The sequence below is a fragment of the Rosa rugosa genome, chromosome 3 (genome assembly GCF_958449725.1).
Source record: "Rosa rugosa chromosome 3, drRosRugo1.1, whole genome shotgun sequence".
Taxonomy (NCBI): Eukaryota; Viridiplantae; Streptophyta; class Magnoliopsida; order Rosales; family Rosaceae; genus Rosa; species Rosa rugosa.
In genome coordinates this window covers 37,112,559-37,140,391 of record NC_084822.1, presented here as the reverse complement: position 1 = coordinate 37,140,391, position 27,833 = coordinate 37,112,559, and the positions used below count along the sequence as shown (strand labels likewise).

Here is a 27,833-nt window from a genome sequence, read left to right as displayed (position 1 = left end):
TTTAAAAATACCCAGTCTCCAACCTCAAACTCTCTCTCAGTTCTTTTCTGGTTTGCTTGTTGTTTCATTCTGTTTTGAGCCAAGGTCATATGATCTTTAAGACAGCTCAGAAGCTCATCCCGTGATTTAAGAGTGTTATCCACAGCATGGACATTAGTAGAGCCTGGCAGGTAGCGCGAGACAGTAGGAGGAGGACGGCCATATACAGCTTCAAATGGTGTCATCTTTATTGTTGAATGGAAGGTGGTATTATGCCACCATTCTGCCCAGTGAAGCAAAGAACTCCAAGAAGCTGGTTTATCAAATACAAAGCATCTCAAGTAATGCTCCAATGAGCGATTAGTTACCTCTGTTTGTCCATCTGATTGAGGATGGTAGGCTGAACTTTTGCATAATTGAGTGCCCTGTAGTTTGAAAAATGCCTTCCAGAAATTGCTTTGAAAGATCGGATATCTGTCGCTGACTATGTGCTTTGGCATCCCATGTAAACGAAAAATCTCCTTTGTGAAGATGGTAGCAATCTGAGAAGCTGTAAATGGGTGTGTAATGGGGATGAAGTGAGCATACTTCGATAATCTATCGACCACAACCATTATAGCATTATATCCCTGTGAACATGGCAACCCTTCCACAAAATCCATGGAGACATCAATCCATACCTCTTCTGGCACTGGTAAAGGTTGTAGCAGTCCAGGTGGATGTATACTCTCGTAATTTTGTCTCTGGCATTGATCGCATGAAGCTACAAAGGCTTTGACCTCCTTTCTCATACCTGGCCACGCAAAGTTTCTGGACAATCTGTGCAGAGTTCTTAAGTAACCAGAATGGCCAGCTTGAAGTGTAGAATGGAACTCGTGTAGTAGCTTGGATCGCCAATCTGTGGTCTTAGGAACAAATAGTTTTCCCTTGTAATACAGATTCCCGTTGACCAAAGTGAAACTCTTTTTGGTTGGAGAACCTTCCTGTATGGCCTTGATGATCAATTGGGCGTCTGGGTCAGTGCGACACACACTGTGGATGACAGCAATACTATCTGCGATGGGACTCGAAATTGCGTGAACAACACAGAGCTCGTGGAGTCGTGAAAGAGTATCTGGAACCTTGTTTAGTGTCCCTGGCTTGTACTTGATTCGATAATTGTACCCAAGCAACTTGGCAAGCCATTTGTGCTGTGAAGGAGTGGAAATTCTTTGATCCAGCAAGTGTTTCAAGGTTTGGTGGTCTGTGAGGATAGTAAATGCGTTGCCGAGCAGATATGGTCTCCATTTGGCAATGGCAAACAGTATGGCAAGCATTTCGCGATCATAAGCTGATTGAGCTTGATGGTGAGGAGATAAAGCCTTACTCAAGAACGCGACTGGATGTTGGTTTTGTGTAAGAACAGCACCTATGCCCTTCCCGCTTGCATCAGTTTCAATTGTAAAGGGCTGTGTGAAATCTAGTAAGGCTAACACAGGAGCACTAATCACTGCTTGTTTCAATTGATTGAATGTTATAGCAGCTTCTGAAGACCAATTGAAATTGTCTATTTTTAGAAGCTCTGTTAGTGGCTGCGCTATACGCCCAAAATGGCAGATAAAACGACGATAGTAGCCGGCCAGCCCTAAAAAGCTTCTTAATGCCTTCACGTTTGTGGGCCTAGGCCAATCCTTAATGCACTGAACCTTTTCTGGGTCAACTGCTACCCCATGAGCAGATATAACATAGCCCAAGTATTGGACAGATTCTTGAGCAAAGGAACATTTAGATAACTTGACCTTTAAGTGATTGGACCTTAGCAGCTGAAAGACTTCTTCAATGTGTGTGAGATGTGAAGATAAATCTTTACTAAAAATTAAAATATCATCAAAGAAGACAAGAACAAACTTACGAAGCATTGGTCGGAAGACATGATTCATTAAGGCTTGGAATGTTGATGGCGCGTTTGTTAGACCAAATGGCATCACCACAAATTCAAAATGTCCCTCGTGTGTTCGGAAAGCCGTTTTTGGTATATCTGCTGCGTGCATTCTAACTTGATGGTACCCGGACCGTAAATCAAGTTTTGTAAACAATGTTGCACCATGTAATTCATCTAGGAGCTCATCGACAATTGGGATTGGGAAACGGTCTTTTACCGTAACCGCATTGAGATTACGGTAATCAACACAAAACCTCCATGAACCTTCCTTTTTCTTAACCAATAAAACTGGTGAAGAAAACGGGCTAGTACTAGGGCGAATCAACCCTGCTCTCAACATTTCACTTACTTGAGCCTCTAACTCCGCCTTTTGCGAGTGAGCGTATCGATATGGCCGAACATTGACTGGTCTAGTATTGGGAAGGAGGGTAATACGGTGATCCACTGGTCTTGGAGGTGGTAGGCCGGTTGGAGGGTCAAATACATCTTGGAATTGTTGTAAACTTGTAATAAGTGTTGTACTTCAGGGGGAGCCTGGAGTTGGGCCGGTGGGTTTAAGAGTGTCTGACTAGCCGTTATGTCTAAATGATTCTGAGAAATGAATGCAAGCAATTCCTGATTATCCACATTCAGTGTGGAGGATGTAATCCCCCTCAGTACATAGCCTTTCCCTTCCACAAAGAAAACCATAATCTTTTCTGCAAATTGCCATCCAATGAACCCTAGTGAATTCAGCCACTGGGCTCCCAACAACAAGTCACAACCAGCCACTGGAAGCAAAAGGAAGTCATCGGAAAAGGAATAACCTTGCATCTTAACATTGACATCTTGTGCCAATCCAGCTGGTATAAGTGTCTGACCTGAAGCAGAGGTGAATTGTAGGACCTCGGCCTGTGAAGATGGTGTGGGGTTTTGCAGGCTACGCATCGTAACCTGGCTTTGATACCAGTTGATGGGATACAGAAACTAAATAGCAGAAAAGAAAGAAGCAATAATTATCAAAACATGGTTATAATTCTCTGATAGCCCCAAATGGATTGCAATACAGCATATAAAGAGATAAGGGGGTCCTTGACAATACAGCTGTCCTGGACCACAATGGGTAGGTGGCTATTCTAGATGGCTTCCAAAATGGGTGTTCTTAGCATTTCAACAAAATAATAGTAATTATAAAGTAGCTTAGTCGGTGCAGTCTCAACAGGCAATGAAGACTTTTCTATGCAGGTTGAATCGTATTTGTACATATTTGGAGAGCCAAAAACCTTCAGTCTATATGTAAATACAAGTTTCTGTACATATTTGTGTTAGCATTCCCATACAAACTGATGTCAGAGATATCTCAGGTAAATACATTTCTTGTGTCTGCATATGCACTGGGATTGCAACCTGTGTTGCAATCCTCAAGTCTGTCCGTGGGTTTAGATCGTCCTTATTTGGAATATATCTTTTTGGTATTTAAATATTAATTAGAAAAGATATTTTTCAGCTGGTTAATTCGTACTATTTAAGAGTAGGACTAAATTCAATTTGCCCCCTTAAACTTTGGGGTAAACATCAGTTTGGTCCCTGACCTTTTTTTTTAATCATGATGGTCCCTGCACTTTCAATTTCCGTCAGCGAAGTCCAAATTTCAAATTTGACGCCAAAGATGACGTCACAAGCTGATTTGGCACCGACATTGTGGTCCACTTTTCAGATTTTGATCCCCTAAGAAGGGCAAAATGGACATCTAATATTTAATCTAATTTTCTTTTTCTTTTATTAGAATTTAATCTAATTTTTAATTTTCTTTCTTTTTTCTCTCTTCTGCTTCACTTTACCTCTGTCTTTCATATCTCCAAAGCCTAAAAGCCAAATCAATCCAACAGCTTCTCAGTCCTCCGTCAAGCCCGAGATTCCGGCCACCGCCTCCTCCACCGCATCTGAACTCCAACGCCGTCAATTACTGCTCCACCAAGCTCAAATCGAATAGACCTCGATTCCCTCAACCCAAAAAACCGTTCGGTCCTCTCAAAAACGAAGACGGCTTTCAAGCTTAATTGCTTTGCTTCTGAAGCTTGCCTTCTTCATCTTCTTCTTCTCTCTCTAATTTCCACAATCCGACAAAAATTTATAGAGAAAACCCACAACTTTTTTTTTTTTCCCTAAATTTTATGACAACTTCATCATCATCTTCTTGTGGTTTTCGTCCTCGGTTTTCATCATGATCAGGTAACACTCTCAGCTTCTTTGATTATTCGTTTGCTTTTTGTGTGAATTCGAGTTGGGTTTTTGTAAAGAATTGAAATTGGAACCTGAAGCAGAACCCAGAAACAGTTTGGATGAGAGACACGAAGAAGCCATTGAATTGAGCTCACAAAATCTCAGTCACCCACAACAACGAAGTTAGATCGATAACGTCATCGGCCTTGAATGTCTGACATCTCCAAAGCCATAATGGAGGTCGAGATCAAGCTAAGGCTCATGTCCTTTCTGTTGCTGGGATTGCCCGAGTCGGTGTTTTGGCTTTGGATTGTGACAATCCTGTGGATGATTATGGGGTTTGGTTCGGTAGCAGAAGATTTGGCAATCTGCGTCATGGCGGCTTTGGTTGAATGGTTGCTGAGATTTGGTGGCCGGAGTTGGATCAATAGGGCAGAAGTAGGAGCTGGATCGATTTCTATTCCCAGATTGCAAATTTCAATTTTCGATTTCGACACCACCGAAATCGAAGTGATGGCTCGATTTGCTTTGCAATTTTGATTATGTTCCCTTTGTTTTGCAATTCGATTCTTTTCCATGTATTATGGGGTTTTGAATGTCGGGGTTAGATTTTTGGTGGTGTTCGTCTGGATTTGATTCGGAGCTTGTTTGGTTTGCTGAGAGATTTGGGAATGGTGCTCGATAATTTTTTTTGTCGGACCTTTTGTTCTTCTGGGTTCTGATGGAGAAGAGGGAAGGAGGTCGAGGGCGAGAGGGTTGTTGGGTTTCTCTGTCTTTCATGGCGGAGGAGGAAGAGAGAGAGAGAGAAATGGAGTCAGCCATTGTTTTCTGGTTTTTGGGGTAACATGGGTAGTTTGGACATTTCATCCAAATTGAGGGTCAATGTCTGAAAAGTGGGCCCCCATGTCGGTGCCAAATCAGCTTGTGATGTCATCTTTGGCGTCAAATTTGAAATTTGGACTTCGCTGATGGAAATTGAAAGTGCAGGGACCATCATGATTAAAAAAAAAGGTCAGGGACCAAACTGATGTTTGCCCCAAAGTTTGAGGGGGCAAACTGAATTTAGTCCTTAAGAGTATTTGTCCTAATTGATTTAGAATCGTTTTAAAGTAATTGACAATCTTTTCTTAATTTTTTTTTTCCTAATAGGTACACTCTACCCTCTCAATTCTCTTCATCCTATTTTGTTTTATTTTTTTTTATTTTTTATAAAGGGCTAGTGCGGCTGCTCTCAAGCCTTAATTAATGAAACTACCGAATACAAGGGGGGGGGGGGACATTGAGCCTAAACCCCTGATTACAGTAAGCATCTAGAGTATTTTCTGAAAAAAATATCAGAAATCTCTACATAAGACATGTATTCTAACAAGCACCAACTAGCAAAGAGTGCTCTACTGGCTACTCCATTTGCTTTAACATAGCGGTGACATAACGGAAAGATAACTCGATATGTAACTTGATTACAACATAGCATAATTACCATAAGCACAATTTTCCTACTATGTTGCCGCCGGAGTATATATCCGACGACACTTAGTCTCACCCTGCCACTAGGCGGTAGCGACCATTTGACAGGAACTCGCGGCCTACCTAGAGCAGACAGCGCACTTAGAGTGCATACACAAACACAAAGCCCAACTAGCCCTACACAACTACGGTAGGGATTTATTGCTCACACATAGCGCAAACAAACTAAATAACATAAATTTAAAACATCATGAAAGGAAATAAAAATTAATGGACCTAGGGTGAAGCCCCAGGCCCAACTACCGTCAGGCCAAGACCATGCCCATAATTGGACCACTGACCCAACTGATTCCAAGGGCCATACCCAAGCCCAGAAAGCCAAGGAAGCCGAGCCCCTTCTCGCTAGTCCAAACCAGGAACGCCACCGCACCAACCCACCACCACTCCCACCGCTCCACCACCGATGTCGGACCTCCTCCGTCGTCGCGCCAGCACCGCCGTCGGGCCACCAATAAGGGACAACATTCCGCTTCACAAACCCAGACCCACATAGCCTCACTCCAGATCTCCAAACAGAGTGATATCTACCTCGTTCGCTGCTCATCTCCAACCTGTCCCTTACCTGTGGTGGCTCCGCCTCCTATCCCACCGCGTCGTCGTGGATCCACCCAACCTCGATCTCACCCTGCACCCACATCCCAGATCTTGGTGTTGCGACCTCCTGCCCCTGGACACGATTGGAAGAACCGCCCCTCAACTGCAGGCTCGGGGACTCGGGCACTCCCAAATTGTCAGCCCATCCGGCCGCACGCACTGTGCACCGACGAGGCCAATGACCCGTGCCAGTGCTGAGGCGCAGCCGGACAAGCAGCCATAAAATCCACAGCGTTCTCTAGGTTTTTTCTCTCTCTAGGTTTTCTCTCTAGCCTTTTTTCCTTGTGTGCAATTTTCCTATTTTGTTTTTATGTAGAAGTTTATGAAAGAATATCGTTGATATCTTAACGTTTAGTTGTGATTACTTGTCATTTGTTGGGTTTTGGGGGAATATGGAACTGCTCAGGGTCATCATTTGGCCCGCGGAACTAAAAGCCCATGGGGGCCTGCCCTACCCAATGGACAAAAGCCTGACATATTGACGGAGTTGACCATATTTTTTCCCACACTTTTTGCTCGGAGTTGACCAGATTCACCACGTTCTTCTTTTGCTTGCTACTGCGGAAATATTTGAGAGATGAAGGTTCGGCTCAACGTCATGGGCTTTTTCCTCGTCGATGATTTTTTTTTTCTTCGTCGAGGACATTTTTCTTTTGTCAAGGGCTTTCCTCGTCGATGACATGTTTTCTTTGTCGAAGGCTTCTCTACGTTGAGGATATTTTTCTTGGTTGAGGGATTTCCTCATTGAGGATATTTTTTCTTCGTCGAAGGCTTCTCCAAGTTGATGATATTTGTCTTCGTCGAGGGCTTTCCTCATCGAGGACATTTTTCTTCCGTCAAGGGCTTTCTTCGTTGAATGCTTCTCCTCTTCAAAGATACTTTTTCTTCGTCGAGGGCTTTCCTCATCGAGAGGTTCCCTCGTCCAGGATATTTTTTCTTCGTTGATAGTCCTTTTACTCCTCGTTGAGAGCTTTTTCTATTCGAGGTTTATATTCCGTCACTCACAGTCCTTAGCGACGCAAATGAGATTGCGCCACTGATTACACACATTTTTATGCGCGTAATTACGTTCTAAACACTAGAATTAAGCTAATCTCCAAAGTAATTATTATGTAATTAATCTATTTTTATTTATATTGTAGTAAATAAGCGGAGTTGTGGATTTCGGAAGAAGTTCTAAGAAATTGGAGCAAAATGGGGTTTCCGACAAAAGGATGAAAAATCAACTGGTCAACAACTTGGCCCGATAGCATGAAGTCCAAGGCCCAAGACCAAAGAAGCACAAGTGAAGACAAATTTGTATTACATCTTTGTATTCAAATTTCAAATTCAAAATGGATGTAATGACAATAATAATAATAGTCAAGGTTCTAAAAAACGCTAGGCGCTAGTCGGGCGGAAGGCCGGGGACTAGCGCCTAGAGGCCTAGGCGGGAGCCTAGGCGGGGACTAGGCGGTTTTATTTTTTTATATTTTTGTAACATATAATCAACTAATCAAGTCCCATGACTTCCATCCAAAACGGCCAAATATACAAGTATACAACATGTCGAGTGTCAATTGATTATATTCTCATTCACTGAGGCCAAATTCAATTAATCAAGTCCCATGACTCCCATCCAAAACGGACAAATATTCAATTAAGCAAAAGCTGCAAAACAGAACAGTCCATACAATACCCAGCAACATTCAAACACTGATTACATTCTAACATTCATAGTTTCATACAATACCCAGCAACTTAACAAGAGATTAAAAGACTCACCGAGCTTGAAGAACCCAGAAATCGAACCAAGTCTTCTGCTTTGCTGCTTGATCGGCCTCACTGCCCAGACCGCCCCTGCACCTGTATCACCGACCGCAGCCGTCCTCGCTGCGCCCTCGCTTCCACCTGCAGCACCCCGCGTCGCAAGCCAGGCCACCGGTTCCCGGTGTCAGCCCGTCAGACCGCGTCGCAGTTCCCGGGGCCAGCCCATCAGCCCACTAGTTCCCGGTCACTCGCCCCACTCGATCTAATCAGCCACCCATCAGAGAACCAGAAGGAAGAACTAAGAAGACGCGAAGGAGAAAAAAAAAAAAAAAAAAAAAAAGAGGAGGAGTCGAAGAAACAACCAAGACTCCAGGCGTCACCGGCGACTCAGACAGTCGGAGAGAGGTTGAGCCGCTGAGAATAGTGCGGCCGGACCTCAGAGAGAGGCAGAGAAACTGAGAGAAAGAGACGGGAGCAAGGAGCCTCCAGTTTTGGTTCAAAACGACGGAGAGGCAGAGAGAGAGACTGAGAATTGAGAAAGAAATCGAACCCTATCTTCTATTTGGGGGCTTTTAAGTCTGAAAAAAAAAAAAAAAAAAAGGCTGAAACGCCTAATCACCGACTCGCCCAGCTCCCGCCCAGAACCGCCCAGTGCCGCCTAGGCGGCCGATTTTCTCCTCAGCGCCTCGCTCGACTAGGCTAAAATCGGAACGGGTAGGAGGCGCCTAGGCGGCCGCCTAGCCCGATTTTTAGAACCTTGATAATAGTAGACCACACCTCACACACATCACACATATGGATGAGATATTTATTTGCGTTCACACTAGTCACACACTCACTTACACTTTTACCCTCCGGTTTTCTTTATATTTTCCAAAATGTTTTCTAATCTTCTAATTATCTACATTTTTATTAGGTTGTTTTAATCTTTTCATTTTACCCATTTTCTACTTGTTTTTGAGCCCTCGGATTTAGGGTACAAGTCCAATCTTGACCCTTGAACCCAATGGGGTATTTAAGCACCTTTGCACACACATTTCACAAGCTTAAGACCCATTTTTCTACCCCCCCCCCCTAGGCCTTTTGGCCGAATTTAGAGACCTCTCCTCCATTTTCCATCTTCTCTCTCATTCTTTCTCTTCCCAATTTATCATTCTCTACCATTTTTCAAGGAAAAATCAAGGGGGTTTTACTACCCACACCATCAATTGCTCATCAACACAAAAAGATTTTACTTTTGGTAAAGAGTGGGGGCTTAATATCAAGTTGGGTTCATGTTTGCCTATAGCAAATTCTGAGCTTAACTTGTGCTCCCTCTCTCCTCTATCATTTCTCTTAATTTTTTATGTATTTGATAATGAGTTGTGAGTAGTTCAATTTTGGGAGTTAGGGTTGTGAAGCCCTCACTCATCTTGTATAAATATTGATGCTTTACTTTTAATAAAGGTAATTTCCATTGTGTATGCTTTAAATCCGAATTTATTGATCCTTAGAAGCATGTTTATAGGATTTGTCACCCTTTGAAATTATGTTGTAGGCAATTGTGATGAATAGATTGATAAATTGACAACTTATTGGTCTTGTTGCATCTAGGATATAAGTGTGGTAACCATTAGCTACCTTAATTGTAGCTAAGCTTGCTTGGGTCTCTATTATCTTGCTCTCTAGGCCTCTAACTTTAGATATTGCGGCCTTAACCGGCGTAATGCCCAAATTAGAGAGTTGATTGTGGCCCTAACCGGCATAATCGATACACCGAAAGGATAATTGGTTTAGAAGCCTTGACCGGTACTAGATACGGGACTTAACACATATAGAAAATGCATGCATTTGTGAAATTGGTATCGATATTTGCAAGATAGTTAGTGTGAATCACCCGACACTCCCATGTTCCCATTAATTTGAAATCCGAATTAAATTTCTTGCTTGATAATTAGTTGCTTGCTTTTATTTTAGTTTGCATTTAATTTAGTTAATTCCCAATTCAAAACTCCCAAACAAAATTTTACCTTCCATTGTGCATAACTCATTTGGGTTACAAGTTAGTGGCTTTGAATAGGCTTGGTGTGAGGTAAGCCAAGCATTGCCGAGGCTTGGTGCCTTGTGAATATTATTTTACTTTATTTTATTTTTATTTTTCGTTATATGCTTTTAAGTTATTATAGCGCTAATTACCTCGGTTAGGTCCAACACCTAATCCCCGAGGTACGATAAACTAAGGTCCAAATACTTCCCTTACTTGACACAATTCGTACGCTTGCGAGAGTATATGCATCAAGTCAGCCACTTATTGGTAACGAAAAATTTCGAAGAGGATTTTGACTCACCAATGAATACGAACTGGAGTGGGAGCTGACCATGAATGGTCAATAAGCTTCTATTCGTCCTTGACCTAACGACGATGAGGCGGAGGCTTCCCTTCGTCCTTGACCTTAACGTCGCGAGGCTGAGGCTTCCCTTCATCCTTGACCTTGACATCGACGAGGCAGTGACTTCTCTTTGTCCCTAACTGACAACGACGAGGCGGAGGCTTTCCTTCGCCTCTGACCTTGGCGTCGACAAGGCAGAGGCTTCGCTTCGTCAATGATTTGAGGGGCGGGGGTACCTGCAGAGAGCTGTCTAATGCCAAAGAAAGCTGTCTGATGCCAAAGTAACTTTCTTAGTTGAGTCAAGTCAAATGGCTCGGAATCCGATATCATACTTGGTCATCTTTGCCCCATACATATCTGTGTGAGGCGACTTAGGTCATAAGTCGTGATTTATTACCTCTTTTATATTGTATTTATTTCAAAGCTTTATGATCGTCATCATTGCCGAGCTTAATAGCCGTCATTAATAGCCATCATCATTACAGCATGTACAATCGTAATTGTCACTATATTTATGGTCATTACTCGTATATTCATGTTGGGGTTCAATCGTCATGTTTGTGAGTCAAATTTATGGACCACCCCAAGACACAAAACTCTCACCAAAGAACAGAGGGGAAACAGAGTACTTACCACTATTACTGTATTGAGAAGAAAGACAATACAAAGAACCACCAGATAATTGGTTACCCGGGAATAGTATCGAACTCAGGACCACAACTACAACACAAGCAGTAAAAGCAGTTAAAAAATGCATACAGCATAAAAAGGCACGTGCATAGAGGAAAAGAGCAACAACGAAAACCAAAGGAAGAGTCACACATGACATCCCAGACAGAAAAAAAGGAGGGCCAGCCACTAACGGAGGTTCTTTTTTTTTTTTTTTTGAAAGGACTAACGGAGGTTCTTTGCTATACAAGAATTTAACTTTGCGATTCGCCATACCTTGGTCTGCTTGACATGCAGTCAACAAGAGCAGCACTATGATCTGGAGAGTTTGCTTACTGAAGCGCACTATGATCAACTGTCGCTAGCTGCTTTTGCTGTTTATCTCTCCTCTCTGCTTCGTTATTTTTTTTGTCAAAATTGAAAGCCTTCCATTACACAAAATAAGGTTCAGACATCATGATAAACCAAACATAAGAAACTAATAATCCAAAAGGATTGAAGTTCAAACATATCGATGTTACTAGAGATTCTAACAGCGAACATATTTGTATCCGGCCAGTTCGAGTGCAGAAGCAAATAATGTAAAGAGACATGGCATTCCACTGACGCAATTCAATATCTACTTGATCTTCTTCTTTGACCTCAGCTGGTTGCTGTGTCCACACTTCTTCTTCCTGCAGTTGAGTTGACAGCGCGGGGGAGAAGGCGTGCATAGAACTTTCTGTTGCAGATCATCTTCTCTTGGTTGTATTTCCTAGCCAATGCCATGAGAGAAGCTTCAATAATTCCACCACGAAGCCTCGGAACCAAATGCAGAGTTGATTTTTTCTGAATGTTGTAATCAGCAAGAGCACGGCCATCCTCAAGCTTCTTTCCGGCGAAAATGAGCCTCTGCTGGCCCCACCAGATACCTTCCTTGTCCTGGATCTTGGCCTTGACGTTGTCGATGGTGTCGCTGGTCTCGACCTCAAGGGTGATGGTCTTCCCTGCCCTGTCAGGGTCTTTACAAAGATGTGCATCTTCTCAGGGTCTTTCTACCTCTCTCTCTCTGCGGCTGAAGTCCATCTCTCCTCTCTGCTTTTTTGGCCCTTAATTCTTCCTCCAAACGTCTGATGTCTGCATCAAGCTTCGACATGCTTTGCGACCATGAATCAGTTTGCACACCATCAAGTTGTTTCAATTGAAGCTGCTTGCCTTCTTTTGCATTCAAAGGTTCAATGAGGGTCTCTTGCATGCCAAAATCAGCCTCCTGAATTTTCTTTGAAGTATTGGTGACGATTTGCTTCAGATTTAGGCCCATAACCTCATGATGCTCCATGTTTTGAAAATTGATAGGAGTTTCTTGAATCACACCTTCAACTCCGTGTTCACTTTTGGTAATGCCAGCAGGCAATAGAGGCCCGTGTTTGTTCAGCTCATCTGTAAGGCTGTCATCATGGAGTTCCTGTGCACTGAACTCAATATGTTCAGCTCCTTCAGAGGCATTTGTGGCAAGATGTTTCTGACTTTTTTCCGAGCTAGAAGCAGAAGCAGACTCAGTGGTATTGAAAGCCTACAAGAAGATTTGATTTCAGTTATCAAAGTTACAATAACAAATTTATAGTATGCGGTTAGGAAATACATTTGCCTTACCTGTTTACTAGAATGTGACTTTTGTACATCCAGATGCATATTGGAATCGACTTCTAGTATACCAGAGGAAACCTTCAACTTGATCGAGCACCAATTTACCTCTAAAGTTCCCAATTTTGGGACCTTCACAGTGCAATTGTTCGAGCAAAAGCGTTCCAAATCTACTAAATCACTGAGTTCCAAATGTTGCAACTGTTCAAATAAAATCTCACAATTACTATCATCTTCTCCGATTCCTTCACTTGCCAAGATTTGTTTCATACTTTTACATTCATCAACCTTCAGTTTTTTGAGTTGCTTTGCACTTCCAGCTACTGAATAAGTTGTCAAGTATTGCAATCTCCAGCAAAAGGTTACTTCTAAACTTGTTAGATTCTGGAAGGGTAATGAAGACAACTCTAGATTATTCAATCCACAAAACTTCACCTCTAGAATTTCCAACTTTGGAAACTGTTGGCCAGCTGGTTGGGTGTCCCAGAGACGCATAAGCTTCTCCATTCCGTGCAGCCTCAACGTTCTCATATGTGGGAGGGACCCATCTCTATGTCTATTACTGATCCCAGCGAAAACAGCTTTCTCACAGCACACTGCTGAGGTGGGTCGACCGTACCAAATATCCATGAGGCGCGGGCCAAAGGTCAAATCTTTCAGTTCGGGGAATGAATTCTGAAATATAATAAGCATGTATGATATATTAGTATGAGTACGGCAGACAGAGGCATAGATTGAACAGTTCTCATGTACATATAGGTTGCTTGCGTACCTCGTTAATTAGAATAGAATATTGTTTAGCCGGAGTGGCATGTGTTTTCTGATGGCCTGCAAATTCGGTGGCAAAAATATGACAATCAAGCAAAACTAATGTTTTGAGTTGTGGGAAAGCAGGCATCCTTGGATAGAATCTCTTGAGTTGGAATAGACTTCTAAGTTTCAAACATACTAGCTTTGGGAAGACAATCTGATCATGCATTGATTTTTCTGGTCCCCCTACCTGGGAAATTATTTCCTCCACTACTTCACATTCCTCCACAGTCAAGTTTTGTAGCTTCTGAAAAACACCGGCTACCAGTGAGTCTGGAAAAATAGTTTTAAGACTATTGCACTGTTGAACTGTAACGTCTTCGAGTCTACAAAAAGAGTGCTGAGCAAGTTCGGTGTGCCACATTGTTTTAAGCTCAGGCAGGTCAATGATGGTCATTCTCTCTAAGTTTGGAAACCTTACCTGCATGTACATCCATTTTGTGGAAACGTTAAGAAACATATATTAGTTGCTTTCTTGAGTGAGTGTGTTCGAAATACAAGATGAAACAAATAGAAACAAATATTAGTTCACATTTTTATTAAAGACAAAGTATTGTACAACTATCAAATCAGAATATGGTTCACCTTTAAGAAATGACGATATTTATCAGATCCTATCCAGAGCGAGGCTTCGCTCTGAAATTAATTTTAGAGTTTAAGGTCACTTTGTGTCGTTTGGTACAATTTGCTGAATTATAAAACCGGTTGAGCTCTCTCGATTAAAAATATATATATATATATTTTTAATCGAGAGAGCTCAACCGGTTTTATAATTCAGCAAATTGTACCAAACGACACACCCCTATGGAGTCAACAGTAAAGAGCCGTCCTTCAGGACATACAAACTTCTATTCTAAAACAAATAGAACTTAAATACCCAGAGTACACCCACCTTTTAGAAAGTTCACGCATTATTATTCTCATAAAGACCTAGATGCTTAGAAGAAGTTTTAATAAAATTACCAACCAAGCATCTGATCTTTGTGACCTAAACAAAATTTAAACAGTAATATGGGCACTAGAGCCCTATTCTAACCAACCAAACAGTCCAATGAGCCCATAGAACAAGCCCACAAAACAGTTCAAGGCCCAAGTGACCCAATCCAACAAGACTTTGGATGGAGAAGGTGGAGAAACCACGTGGCTGGCCTACCAGCGACCACCTCCACATCCAACGCCACGAGCAAAGACACTAGCACCACAAACCAAGTCTACATCTCGGATAGGCCCCGTGTAGACGCAAACTGTCCTCACCTCCGGTGGCATCGGTGCGACCCGTCTTCCAGAACTACCATCAACCTCGGCCCAGCAAAAAGCCCTGCCACCTCCACGGACATTGAATCGATCCAACATCCTTGCAAAACCCTCGACGTTGCCGTCAAAGAGAACGCTAGTTTGTGGACCTGCACGGGCACCATCAACGATGACTGTGATACTCCCACCATCGTCGCCAGTTGAGCGACCTCGATCCAAGAACCATACTCGTCGATCCGCCGCAAACCAACACAGATCCACCTGCTTAGAGCTCGGCCTTAAATCAACCATGAAAGCACCATAACTATCGTCCCAGACAACCCCCACATGCATCCCTGTCCAAGGTGGTACACCAAGTGCCATATCGAATGCAGCAAGAAGAAAGAGAGAGTTAGCCACAAGGCTAGCAATGCCCATAACCATTGAGATTTGGGAATTTTGAGTATTTTGTCGAATGAGGGAGGCCAACGATAAACCCTAGCAGAGTGCTAAGTCTACAGAAGACAATAATGATGCACTTAAGAAGTGTTAAATCAAAGCAAGAGCACACTCTTCATTAGTCCTGGTGGCTGATGACACACACACACACATACATATACATATACTTGTTTATTGTAGAAGAGAGTATAATTCACCTTTTTTATAACAAAAGGAAAGTATTGTACAACTGTTTCAAGGGTTAAGTTCTTTTACATAAGAAACACAACATATAATCTCTAACCGACTAGTAGCTACAAAATCTTAGCATTATTTAACTAGTTTAGTTTAGTTTAGTTTAGGAAAGTTTAGCGAAAGCGAAAGCGAAAAATAAAATAGAATTCATTCTACAAATGTTAATATATAACATATATGCAATTATTACTACCCATAACAAATTCGCATTTCAATTATTTAGCTAGCAGCTTTGATTTATTTATTTATTTATTTTTATTTTTTTTTGTGAAAAGAGGTCAGCCCATTATATAGATTCAGCAAGCAGTACAAAAACGAAACACTCTTATAGGGTTGACATAAAGAATCGTTCCTTAGGGAACCCTAAACACCTATTCTATAACAAGAATAGATCCAGGACACCCCCCAATACACCCACCTTTTAGGAAATTAACGAACCTTTATTCCAAACAAAGATCAAAATCCTCCTAAGCAAATAGTAAAATGAACTCTTAGCGAATATGATCTTTGCGACCTGATAAAAAACTAGAAACTAGGAATGGAAGATGACAATCACGTTCCATTCCTTCCAACAGAGATGTCGGTCCACCAAAAGGATAAACCCCATCCAATCCTAGCATCATGGGGCGCCATCGAAGCCAATCGCCATCGCTGCCAAAGAGGAGAGAAGAAGAAGAAGAAGGAGAAGCGCTGCCATCCTTCCAAATCCAAGTTACCAAGCCATGATGAAGCCGGAAACCTCTCTGCCGAGAGTCAAGGAGTTTGTAGTGCCGCTGCTGTCAATCAAGGCCAGTTGCAGCCTTAGGGTTGAGAGAGAGAGAGAGAGAGAGAGAGAGAGTTTTTTTTTTTTACTTGTGTCCCAGCGGACTTTCATATGGGTTTCCTTTTGTTTGTTTTTCTAATTAAGCATCTTGAATCTGATCCCCGAGTGTTACTGTTTCAGATTTAGCAGTAGCTAAACCTTGTTAACGCTGGTCCTAGTTCGGACCGCTACTGATTGAGCCACCTGTCAAATAAAATAAAAAGGGTGTAAGAGGGGAGACTGCGGTTGGCAGTCTTCTCTACTCTGATGCCTAAGTCGGTCAATGTATTGTTGACAAAGTAACATTAGGTAAGTAATGAATGCGTAGTTAATGAGGAGAGAGGAGTGAACCTTTTATAGGTAAGGGAGAGACTGATCTATTTCTTGCTATCGATGTGGGACTGATGCGCATCAGCTCTCAGCTTCTGATGCTTCAGCGAGGTGATGTTGGTGCGGCGCGTCGGCGGTGATCTTGGGCTGACCTGGGGCTCAGGCGATAACCCGCATGGCGGTGTTTCCTTAGGTAACACCCTTGGTGATGTTGGTGCTACTGGCAGCGATATGAGCATAGCTCATTATAGCTAATTATGCTTAGACAAATGCTCATGTAAGTACACCGAGAAGGCTTGGGTTCAATTCTCTTAATTGTCAATTAATTGTTGGATGATGATTAAAAAAAAAAAAGGTCGTGACCACTTATCCAATTTTAGCCTAAAAATTGCCCACTTACTCCATTAAGAGTTTTTTAACCCCATTTACCCAATCTAACAGTGTTTGACAGTATTGCCCTCATACTCTCTCTCTCTCTCTCTCCTCCACCACCAACTTCCGGCCATCACCGCGCCTCACCTCCACCACCACGGTGTCCACCAATCTCTGGCGACTCAAACCCTACCTTTATCACGTCCGGCGACGCCCGGAAGCAGATTCACGCACCGACAAGCTTGACGTTCTGGGTTCATGTTTGAAGAGAGAGAAACAAGATCTCAGTTTTTCTCTCTCCTTGGTCTAGAGACTTCAATCACTTTTTACGACTCACCACTGCCTTAATCGTGCTCACACGCCTTAGACGAGCAAAACTCATTCTCCAGGTCGTCTGGCAATGGCCAGAAATAAAACCACGCGCCAACGCGCACCGTCGCTAGCGCCATTTGATTAGTTCCAGTGACGATCACCAGCACCATCCCTTCGATTTGATAATTTGAGACAAACACCCACCATTAATTTGGGCACCCGAGTCCTCCCTGGATACCCATGGCTCACTTCCCCGGCAACCATTTTGCATCCCGGCACCATTCTTCCTCTTGGCAACTTCTCACCATTAACCTCATCATCTCTGGCAGCTGCATCCCGGCAGCTCTCTCTCTCATTTGGAGAGCCCACAACAAGGCTTGATTTGGGCACCCATTCCCATCTCCCGGTAGCGATAGCGACAGGCACTAGCTCTCGGTGTTGGCGTATTGCAACTCTCTCGGTATCGCAACAATCTCCAGCAAATCCGTCTTTATTGTTTTTCATGGGGGCAATAAAAAGATTTTGGGGGGCAATAAAATGTTTATTGGGGCAATAATAAGATTATTTATTTGGATAAACCTCCTAAAACTTTCAAAATTAAAAACATCTTCATTTTTCACTAATTATTGATCCCCCATAAAGTTGTTGTTGGGGGGCAATAATATGATTACTGGGTATTATTGGGGGGTAATAAAATCAGACGCCGGAATCCGGTCACCAGTCCGGTAGCCGGATTCGGGATTCCGGTCATCCGTCGCCGGAGTCCGCGGCCGGCCACTGGTCACGGGAGTCCGGCTAGGTCTCCAATGACTTCTCTCTCTAAGTGACAAAGAAGGAGAGGGCAAAATTGTCCCAAAAATAAATAAAAATGAATAAAAAATACTTAATTGAGCATTAAGGAAATGATCTCTTAGAGTGTTTGGGTAAGTGGGCAATCTCTTAGAGTGTTTGGGTAAGTGAGGTTAATTAACCCCAAAATTGGGTAAATGATCATTTCCCAAAAAAAAAAAAAAAAAAATATCCATTTACCAAATTTGAGCTACACTAACCCCACTTACTCAGCTAAACATTTTATAAGATTATCCACTTACCTTATAAATTACATATTTATTAACCTAATACCCAATTAAGTTGTTCCTAATGTTTTTTTTTTTGGGACAATTTTGCCCACTCTCTCACTTAGAGAGAGAGAGAGAGAGAGAAGTCATCGGAGATTTCACCGGACTCCAGTCACCGATCGCCCGTCATTGAGCACTTGACTTCTCTGAAAACCTCGTCAAAGATTCCCAAAGAAGTCGTCGGAGATATCATAGGTTACCGAAGACTTTTATCTCCCCCCCCCCCCCCCCCCACCCAATAAAAGATGTTTTTGTTTTTTTTTTTTTTTTGACTTTGTCGAGGGAAACCCAAAGGCTTCCTAGGCTCAAGATAAAACCCCTTCGACGCATGTGAAATGCTCCAACTATGCATTACAGCACAGTGCCTGGCCACTTTGACAGATTCGGGGTTCGAACTTAGGTTGGGAGGTTGGGAAGCACACCCAACTAGGCAAGAACCACTAGGCCCCTCAAAGTTTTATTTATATAATTTAAGAGAGATTAGTCTCCCTTCACTTTAATAAACTTTTATTGCCCCTCAATAAAACCCGTTAAACATTTATTGCACCAACCTCGTCGTGGGATTCTTTGTGCCTTGTGGTGAGGACTTTGCTGAAGTTTCTTCTTGTTAACACAATCGATACTCAATATTGTAGATCGAGCAGAGCGACATCACCGGGAAATGTTGAGATCTTGCTAAAGCGTGACTTTAGCTTGGCTGGGTTGCTAGGGCGTTACCCTTGCTTGGCTGGTTCTGTAACCGTTGTGGTTGTGGCACTACCGTCGGCTCCCGAGGAGACTAGGACCGAAGCACGTTGACAGAGGGTTTGGTGGCACTGAAAGTCGGCTTCTGAGAAGACTAGGACTAGGAGTGTGATCACCGGTAAGAGAAAGAGAAGGAGAGGAGTTTCTCTTAGAGAGGTTTGCTCTAGAGAGAACTTAGATCATCTTAGAGATGTTGTTGTTGTATGTGAATGTGTCTTTTAGAATGAGAGGAGAAGGTGTTTTATATAGGGAAGAAAAAGAAGAGTGAAATGATGAGTGGAAGAAAAATAATGAAAGTGGAGTATGAAAGTGATTTGTAAAATATGGAAAAGATAGAGAAATGATGAAATGAAAGCAAAGCATGAAGGTGTAGAAACATGGAAGTGATGATGATCTATTAAAGAGATTGTCTTGAAAAATATATCCAAGGAAAAGAAGAAAAGCATCTAGCTTTCTTCATGTGGGTAGGAAACATGAACATGTGAATATTGAGCTGGTTTTAGGTCAGTTTCTGCCCCTTTATTCCTTCAATTATTTCTCCAACAAGACTTCCGAATGAGCTTTCGACTTCTCCATAAAAAATGTTCCACTATGAGTGTAGATCATCCTGACAAATTTTCAGAGCTTTATTCCATGCGGTTGGGCTGGAAATGCTGCTGGACCTCTTACAGGTCCAGTTTTCCAGTTTTGCTTCTGTAGAAAATTGGACTGATTGTTTGAAGGCCTTCCACTCAAAAATATCTCTGGCACTCTTCATAAGAAATGATCCTTGGGCTGTCTAGAATGGATCTGCAGAGTTTCAGCTCATTTCAAGTTCATTTGGTCAGGCGGCCGCCCCTCCTTCCTTGTTTAGCTCGGTTTCTCCTAACCGAAGTAGGAAAATATGCTAAAGTTGACTTGTCATACTTCCATAGTAGGCTTTATTTAGCCTCTAAATATATATTTCGAGCTTGTCGACAATATATAGCTTGAGCCACTGATATTGGCTCAATTTCTCCAAGACGTGCCTTGTCAGGCCAAAATGTTCATTTTGGGTCCAAACATTGCCCCCCAGACCTCGAAGTCAAAGAGTCTTCGTCTTGACTGAAGAGGTCTTGAATCAGCACTGCTCTTATAATGTCGTTGCTCCAAAGCCACTTGTATTGGCTTGACTAAAATTACTTAAACGGTGGACTCTCTCCCTCTTAATTATATATAATGAGCATACATATATTAATCGCCAGTCTTCCTTCGCGAACCATCCTTTGCGAGGCCATGTAATTAAAACCACTTCGCTGCCAACAATTCGTAACCCAGCTTTCGCCACAATTATTGGCAAAAATATTGATTTGACCTCCTCCACTGCTAATACCATACTAGGCATATTAAATGCCTCTTGTATATGTGCCCAGACCAATACCAATGGCCTCTTAAGTATATTAGCAAGTTCCAGCCACTATTAGGCAAGAACACAATTTTTTGCATCCTCCGCGACGCACAAATTTGAAACTCTTTTTGTATTTTTGTATTTTTGTATTTTTTTATTTTTTTTTATTTTAATAAGACATTGTGAATCAAGGTTTAGACATGCGGCCCAAGTATAGTCGCCTAGACACAAATTTTCTTTCAAATCATTTGGGCAACCTTACTGAAATGGCCAGGTGGGGGAGGGCGAACAAGAGAGGCAGAATCCATTTTGGCATGAGCTACTCCCACATAGTGTTTTAGGCCCATTTGCACGCACTTCTGGATTCAAGAACCTGTCATGAACGTTGTCCCCTTTCTAGACACCATTTCACATAGGCTATACTTACTAAGATGAGAAATGTCATAAGTGTGAAGACAGTTCAACAAGTGTTAATAAAAACCGCCCTTAACCTTAAGGGACCTGAACTAGGCACCAATAAGGAGTTTAGGCCAATATTAACAAAAGAGACTTCACCTATTCCGTTATGATTCACAACCCCTTACCAAATTCATTTTTGGTAATTAGAAACTAGGCCATTTTTTTTTTTTTTTAATGAAAAGAAAACTAGAAACGAAAAATTAACAGCAAATTAAAAGCAAAGAAAGAAAGAAGCTAGCAGCACCATGTTTGGCTAACCTCTAGAAGACCACGGGGGAGGCCATCTATGCTTCATTCCAAGCTCCGATGTATCAAAATTTGTAGGGTAAAAATCCCTCCTGTGAGAGCTTATAGGAAAAGAACAAAGATACTTCTCGTTGAAGAATTTGGAGGAATTTGGTTCGTGAGAGGGGTAATCTTGCCCCCCCAAGTATCTTTGTTGGTTGACGAGGCATGATCTTCAATTGTAATTTGAGAGATGACGGTGTCCCAAGATCGGCTTTGTCGCCAACTGTCGCCAACTTCTCTTGATCAAAGGGATGATCATGGGTCATATCTTGCCCCCTATGCATCTGATCAGTAGCCACGTATTTGGCTTGATCAGTGGAGAAATCAGATATTTGTTCAGAGACAATTATATTGTCAGAAGAACAATCTTGTTGATGACCTTTTCCATGCACAGCCTCTGTGTAAGGCTGTGACTCACCAGTGAGACCCTTAGGTTGATTGCCACCTATAGGCAAGTTAGTCTCAGAAACGACCTCTTCGCGAGCAGGTTTTTGACTTTCCAATTCGCCTTGCTGCGAATTAGCCAAGCTGGAACCTTCCTCGTGTAAGCACTACTAGAAATTTCCCCATTCCACACTGATCTGAATTAGTCCCCTTTGTCCCAATACACACTGATAAGAGTGGGTAATCTCATTAGCCACTATGCAGCCACTAATGAAGAATCAGTCCCCTCTATTGCAGGTGCTATTGGGACAATACACACTGATAAAACAACAGTGACATAACTTCATCCAATGCAAAGTCAGAATCTAAATCCACACTGATATTAGTGGCTTTGGAATGCCACTGATATCAGTGGCAAATTTATGAGGTTGGATTAAAAAAAATAAGGTGCCAATTGGCACCTCTACATTCTTGTATTGTACCCTGTACTATATTTTAAAATGTATCATACAATAAATATACTAACTAAGAATTTACAGATGCACCCATCAAAATACAAACATCAAGACTCTTCATCCCACAGCTGCAGCTCCTTTGATACGGACAACCTGCACATAAGCACATTATATCAGGTAGTTGGTTCTTATTTTGACAATTACAGAGACCAACATATATCAGGTAGTTAGTTCTTATTTTGACAATTACAGAGACCAACATATATCAGGTAGTTAGTTCTTATTTTGACAATTACACAAACCAACATCTCAACATATAAAAAACATTACAGTGAAGCTAGAGGTCTCTTTGGTTCTGAACATGTAGCATACAAGGATATAATATATCACTCATATATTACAGAAATTTAGTATTCGAATAAACATAACTACAGAAAAAAGAGGCATAAAAAATTGAAGAGGGATAGCAGTGCATATCTGCATACACACTTCCAATTTTGAACCCTTTTGGTCATGAAAACAATTTGTAGAAAACATAGGAAAATACCTCAGAGCCACATGATATTTCTGACCCAACTTTTCAAGCTCTGCCATTACATAATCTGTGATACCAGGACTACCTGTATATTTAAAAGACATAAACTATTAGAGAAAAATAAACAAGAGAAATGGAACATTACCGTGCATTAACTATCAAAACTTTTGGTCACTACATAAGTTAACCAATTTCTGTGAATCATTCTTGTTATATATAAAACTGAACATTCGAACCCAATTCCTAAGAAACACTAAACATTAATACAAGTGAATAACTCTGAGACTCACACTTTGCATATGGGCAGTCTGTAATTCTCTTCACATTTTCCAACTGCAGAAAGTGAACAAAAACAATTATATTATCCAATACAGAAAACTTGAACAAGCTGTAGCTTATACATGAAGCAATAAGCACTAAACACTCACCTTATTCTGGATAGAGAAATTGATAAAAGTTGGTATCTACCAAAACCTGGTAAGGTGGCCCCCAAAGCAGTGTTGTATTGAAAGAACAACGCCATAGAAACATTTGGCCTAAATACAATTTTTGTCTTCACATTTTCCTAAACATCGGAAACATGGTCGTTAGCTATATATGCTCTAGAAAAACTATCACTTACAAGGAAATACAATTTCAAGCAGTTTTATAATCAACCCAATTCATTAGACAAAACAGAGCAGTGATAAAAATGGTAACTAAACCAATCCAACACATCACAGACAAAAGTTCATAGAACACATAGAAACAGAGACTGATCTGCTAAAAGGTCTTTAGTAGGTTAGAAGTTAGAGTTCCAAAGTGCAGTACATATCTAATTATCTCAGAAGGTGATAGTTTGGAAAGTGAAGAGGGATTTGACTAAAATTAATTGGGACTAAAAAAGGGGTGCTAATGGGGATAATTGTAGTAGTGTCAAAAGCTTCTTGCTTATGGCCTCTCCGCCAAAAACATTACTTCTTGTACTCTAAAACATTGAAAACATTCCAGCAAGTCTTTCAATAATAGAAGTTTAGAAGTACCTTGTATTGTTTCTGTAACCAATAAAGGCCATATTGTCATCAATTTTCAGAGTATTACACTGAGGTTTTGATATCTCTGCAACATAAATTGGCATCAGAATGAAACATACTTATCAGCTCATATACTAAAATTTTAAGCTTCACGGTAACAATGAGACATTATGAACTTCCATGAATTCTGAAAAACTACACAAGAAAAGCTAATCATGATTCCAACAATCAAGCCTAGTAGCAATTGAATAAAAAGAGATTACCTGGCTGAAAAGAATATCATAGGTAGCAATGTAAACCAACTCATCTAGCTTCTGCAAAACGACAAGTCAAATTTTCAGTGTTTTACCACATTTTAAAAATAAACATTGAATTGTTTGTGAATATGAACAACACAGTACCCTCCACTTGCTATTCAGAACGTTGACAGCCTTCAATACCTGTTCGATTATCTTAAGATCTGCAAACAGATAAGAACTTAATTATAAACCAAGAAAAACATACCCAAAAATACCCATACATAAAAAATCCCAACTCTAGATTGAAGATCCACTGAGTTCAAACCCAGAAATACCCATACCAAAACCTTTTTTGAACCAAGAACTTCATGGATAATCATATCAAGCTTTAGCTCATCTAAATTACCTCGAACCCGGCACTTAAAACATCTTAATAACATCCTAAAAGATTTTAATTTAACAAGAGAGGAAATTAAATAACATCTTAACAACACAAATATACAGATCAAGCACAAGTAAAAGACCGACATCCAAAGAAAAATTCCAAGGAACTTTAGAGCCGAAGATATTTGATAAATATATAGTTTAAATAATTTGATAAATAGAAAAAGAGAGTACCTTTGACCGAAGATATTCATCGGGGATGCCGAACTCTTCCGATCTCGTCGGCCCTGTACCCGACCTAAGCTTCGGCCGAGAATGGTCTGGATCCAGAAGACGGTGTTGACGAACCCATCACTTGTTGATAGCGCCGGTGATGACGACTTCCATATAGAACCATTTGGTGTCTTGATCGGTGTCTGATCTGGTCATATCGGAGTTCGATCTATGTGCGATGTGCCTGTGTGAGAGTGTGATGGAGGAAGAGAGGCGGAAGAGAGAGAAAGAGGAACTGACGAACGAAGGGAAAAGTGAGGCTATCAGAAACTATTTATATCGCGTTACTCGTTAGGGTTCCTGACTTATAGCCTAAACGACGTCGTTAAAGCCTCTTCGGTTTTTGACACTAATGATATTTGGAATAAAAATATGTTAGGGTCACTATTGTCATTAAAATAATAATATGTTACGTGCACTGTTCATATTACCCACTGATAATCAGTGAGAGGAAAAAAAAAAACCACTGATGTTTTATAACAGTGTGAAACTATTCATTTGTGACACTGAAAATTTTTAGTGGCACACAAAGAGGTGCTAATGGGGAAATTTCTAGTAGTGAAGGTTGTGAACTCAGATGTGATGTTCGCGGCATGTTGAGTGGTCTGTTTGTCGCTGCTCAAGAAAGGCTTATAGAATTGTTCTCTAGCTTCTCGAGCGTTCTGCTCAATTTGTTGGTCCCAATCGCGAAACCTCTACTTTGTTTTTGCAATCAAACTGGCCATGTCCCTGGCTCGCTTTTCTTTATGCCTCTCGACGTTGGCCATGATGATCGCCAGCTGTTCCTCAATGCTTGCCCCCTCTGGGATGGGAATAGGCATAAACTCATCATTAATGGCAGTATCGCCAGTGGTGGCAACATTGACCATCTATTTACTTTAGGAATTTCTTTTGGTAAAGATTTTCCCCTAGCATCCCAATGATGGTGAACATAAAAAGACTCTGGTGTTGTCCCACTTGTCCCACTGGGCGTGCCAAAATGTTTGGCTCCAATTTTGCTGCAGCTGGTCAACAGTCTCTTTTCTGCGCGGGCGTGCCAGCACCGTTCGGGTGCGGTCATCGGGGATGTCCCTTGACCTGACTTCTTTTCAAGCAATTGTAAACGAGGAGAGCACCAACCTCGTCGTGGGATTCTTTGTGCCTTGTGGTGAGGACTTTGCTGAAGTTTCTTCTTGTTAACACAATCGATACTCAATATTGTAGATCGAGCAGAGCGACATCACCAGGAAATGTTGAGATCTTGCTAAAGCGTGACTTTAGCTTGGCTGGGTTGCTAGGGCGTTACCCTTGCTTGGCTGGTTCTGTAACCGTTGTGGTCGCGGCACTACCGTAGGCTCCCGAGGAGACTAGGACCGAAGCACGTTGACAGAGGGTTTGGTGGCACTGAAAGTCGGCTTCTGAGAAGACTAGGACTAGGAGTGTGATCACCGGTAAGAGAAAGAGAAAGAGAGGGAGAGGAGTTGCTCTTAGAGAGGTTTGCTCTAGAGAGAACTTAGATCATCTTAGAGATGTTGTTGTTGTATGTGAATGTGTCTTTTAGAATGAGAGGAGAAGGTGTTTATATAGGGAAGAAAAAGAAGAGTGAAATGATGAGTGGAAGAAAAATAATGAAAGTGGAGTATGAAAGTGATTTGTAAAATATGGAAAAGATAGAGAAATGATGAAATGAAAGCAAAGCATGAAGGTGTAGAAACATGGAAGTGATGATGATCTATTAAAGAGATTGTCTTGAAAAATATATCCAAGGAAAAGAAGAAAAGCATCTAGCTTTCTTCATGTGGGTAGGAAACATGAACATGTGAATATTGAGCTGGTTTTAGGTCAGTTTCTGCCCCTTTATTCCTTCAATTATTTTTCCAACAAGACTTCCGAATGAGCTTTCGACTTCTTCATAAAAAATGTTCCACTATGAGTGTAGATCATCCTGACAAATTTTCAGAGCTTTATTCCATGCGGTTGGGCTGGAAATGCTGCTGGACCTCTTACAGGTCCAGTTTTCCAGTTTTGCTTCTGTAGAAAATTGGACTGATTGTTTGAAGGCCTTCCACTCAAAAATATCTCTGGCACTCTTCATAAGAAATGATCCTTGGGCTGTCTAGAATGGATCTGCATAATTCCAGCTCATTTCAAGTTCATTTGGTCAGGCGGCCGCCCCTCCTTCCTTGTTTAGCTCGGTTTCTCCTAACCGAAGTAGGAAAATATGCTAAAGTTGACTTGTCATACTTCCATAGTAGGCTTTATTTAGCCTCTAAATATATATTTCGAGCTTGTCGACAATATATAGCTTGAGCCACTGATATTGGCTCAATTTCTCCAAGACGTGCCTTGTCAGGCCAAAATGTTCATTTTGGGTCCAAACAGCCCCCCCCCCCCCCCCCCCCCCCCAAAGTAAAACTCGGTAAGCTTTTATTGCCCTAATAAAAGATTCTGAATTGATGTAATCTCCTCATCTTCGTCTTCAACCAAAATTTTATTTCTCTAATTTTAGATAGATTAGTCTATTTTTCCCAAACAAACTTTTACAGCCCCCCTAATAAAATGTTTTAAATTGATGTAATCTCCTCATCTTCTTCCTCAATCAAAGTTTTATTCGTCCAACTGTAGGGAAATTAGTCTCTCTTGCCCCTAATCAATTTTTATTGACCCCTAATAGTACCCAATAAACTTTTATTGTGTCCAATAAAAATTTATGGGGTTTTATTGGGGCTTAATAAAAGTCTCTGACGACCTCTCTTGTAACTTATAAGATCTCTGATAATTTCTTTGGAGAACACTGCTACCAGTGACCGAAATCCTGTGACCTGAGTTCGGCGTTCGGTGACCTCAGGTGATGTTTTCGACGAAGTCTCCAATGATTTCTTAAACATTTGGAGGTCAAACTTGTCTCTTTACTTTTAGGGGTTTTGTCCATTTACCCCATTTCTAGGGATTTTTTTCTCACTTACCCCATTAAGTTTTTTTAATTCCCTCTTACCCAATACACTCTAAGGGAGTCTTCCCTAATACCCCATTAAGATTTTTTTTTTGTTTTTAATTTTTTTTTAATACAATTTTACCCCTCACCCCTTTGTTACTTAGAGAGAGAGAGAGAGAGAAAATGGAAGAGAGAGAAACCATAGGAGACTTCACCGGAGCCCGTCACCGGCCGCCGGATTCCGGTCACCGATCGCCGGAATCCGGCCAACTTTCGCCGGAATCCGGTCAACGGTCGCCGGAATCCGGTCACCGGCCGCCGCCCACCGGAATTTGCTGAAAACCTCTATTGCCCCCCAATAGATGTCTATTGCCCCCAAATAGAGGGGCAATAGAGGTCTATTGCCCCCCAATAGACGTCTATTGCCTCCCAATAGAACTTTCGGTCTATTGCCCCCCAATAGAACTTTCGGTTGC

At 41.6% G+C, this 27,833-nt stretch overlaps 1 protein-coding gene, 1 long non-coding RNA gene and 1 pseudogene across 2 annotated transcripts; all 3 read right to left on the bottom strand.

Moving 5' to 3' along the window:
• Positions 1-11,251: 11,251 nt before the first annotated feature.
• On the bottom strand, positions 11,252-12,160 carry LOC133735384 (ubiquitin-ribosomal protein eL40 fusion protein-like; annotated as a pseudogene).
• Positions 12,100-13,263, bottom strand: LOC133737671 (uncharacterized). The gene is made up of 3 exons (XM_062165181.1): positions 12,643-13,263; positions 12,205-12,562; positions 12,100-12,146 (listed from the first exon to the last, which is right to left on the bottom strand). The coding sequence occupies exons 1-3, from the start codon at positions 13,261-13,263 to the stop codon at positions 12,100-12,102; spliced, it is 1,026 nt and encodes a 341-aa protein (XP_062021165.1).
• Positions 13,264-21,892: 8,629 nt separating this feature from the next.
• LOC133739055 (uncharacterized) lies at positions 21,893-24,713 on the bottom strand. Its single transcript, XR_009860431.1, has 7 exons — positions 24,405-24,713; positions 23,811-24,007; positions 23,557-23,632; positions 22,963-23,099; positions 22,825-22,867; positions 22,547-22,619; positions 21,893-22,152 (listed from the first exon to the last, which is right to left on the bottom strand). It is a non-coding gene; the product is annotated as an uncharacterized LOC133739055 (long non-coding RNA).
• Positions 24,714-27,833: the final 3,120 nt, after the last annotated feature.

Excerpts from the sequence above, each read along its gene's own strand:
- LOC133737671 (XM_062165181.1), bottom strand. The coding sequence starts at position 13,263 with ATGGATATTTGGTACGGTCGACCCACCTCAGCAGTGTGCTGTGAGAAA. Across the intron at positions 12,563-12,642 it reads AGTCACATTCTAGTAAACAG|GCTTTCAATACCACTGAGTC; the intron begins GTAAGGCAAATG and ends ATCTTCTTGTAG. Across the intron at positions 12,147-12,204 it reads ACCTTTGAATGCAAAAGAAG|CATGTCGAAGCTTGATGCAG; the intron begins GCAAGCAGCTTC and ends ATGGTCGCAAAG.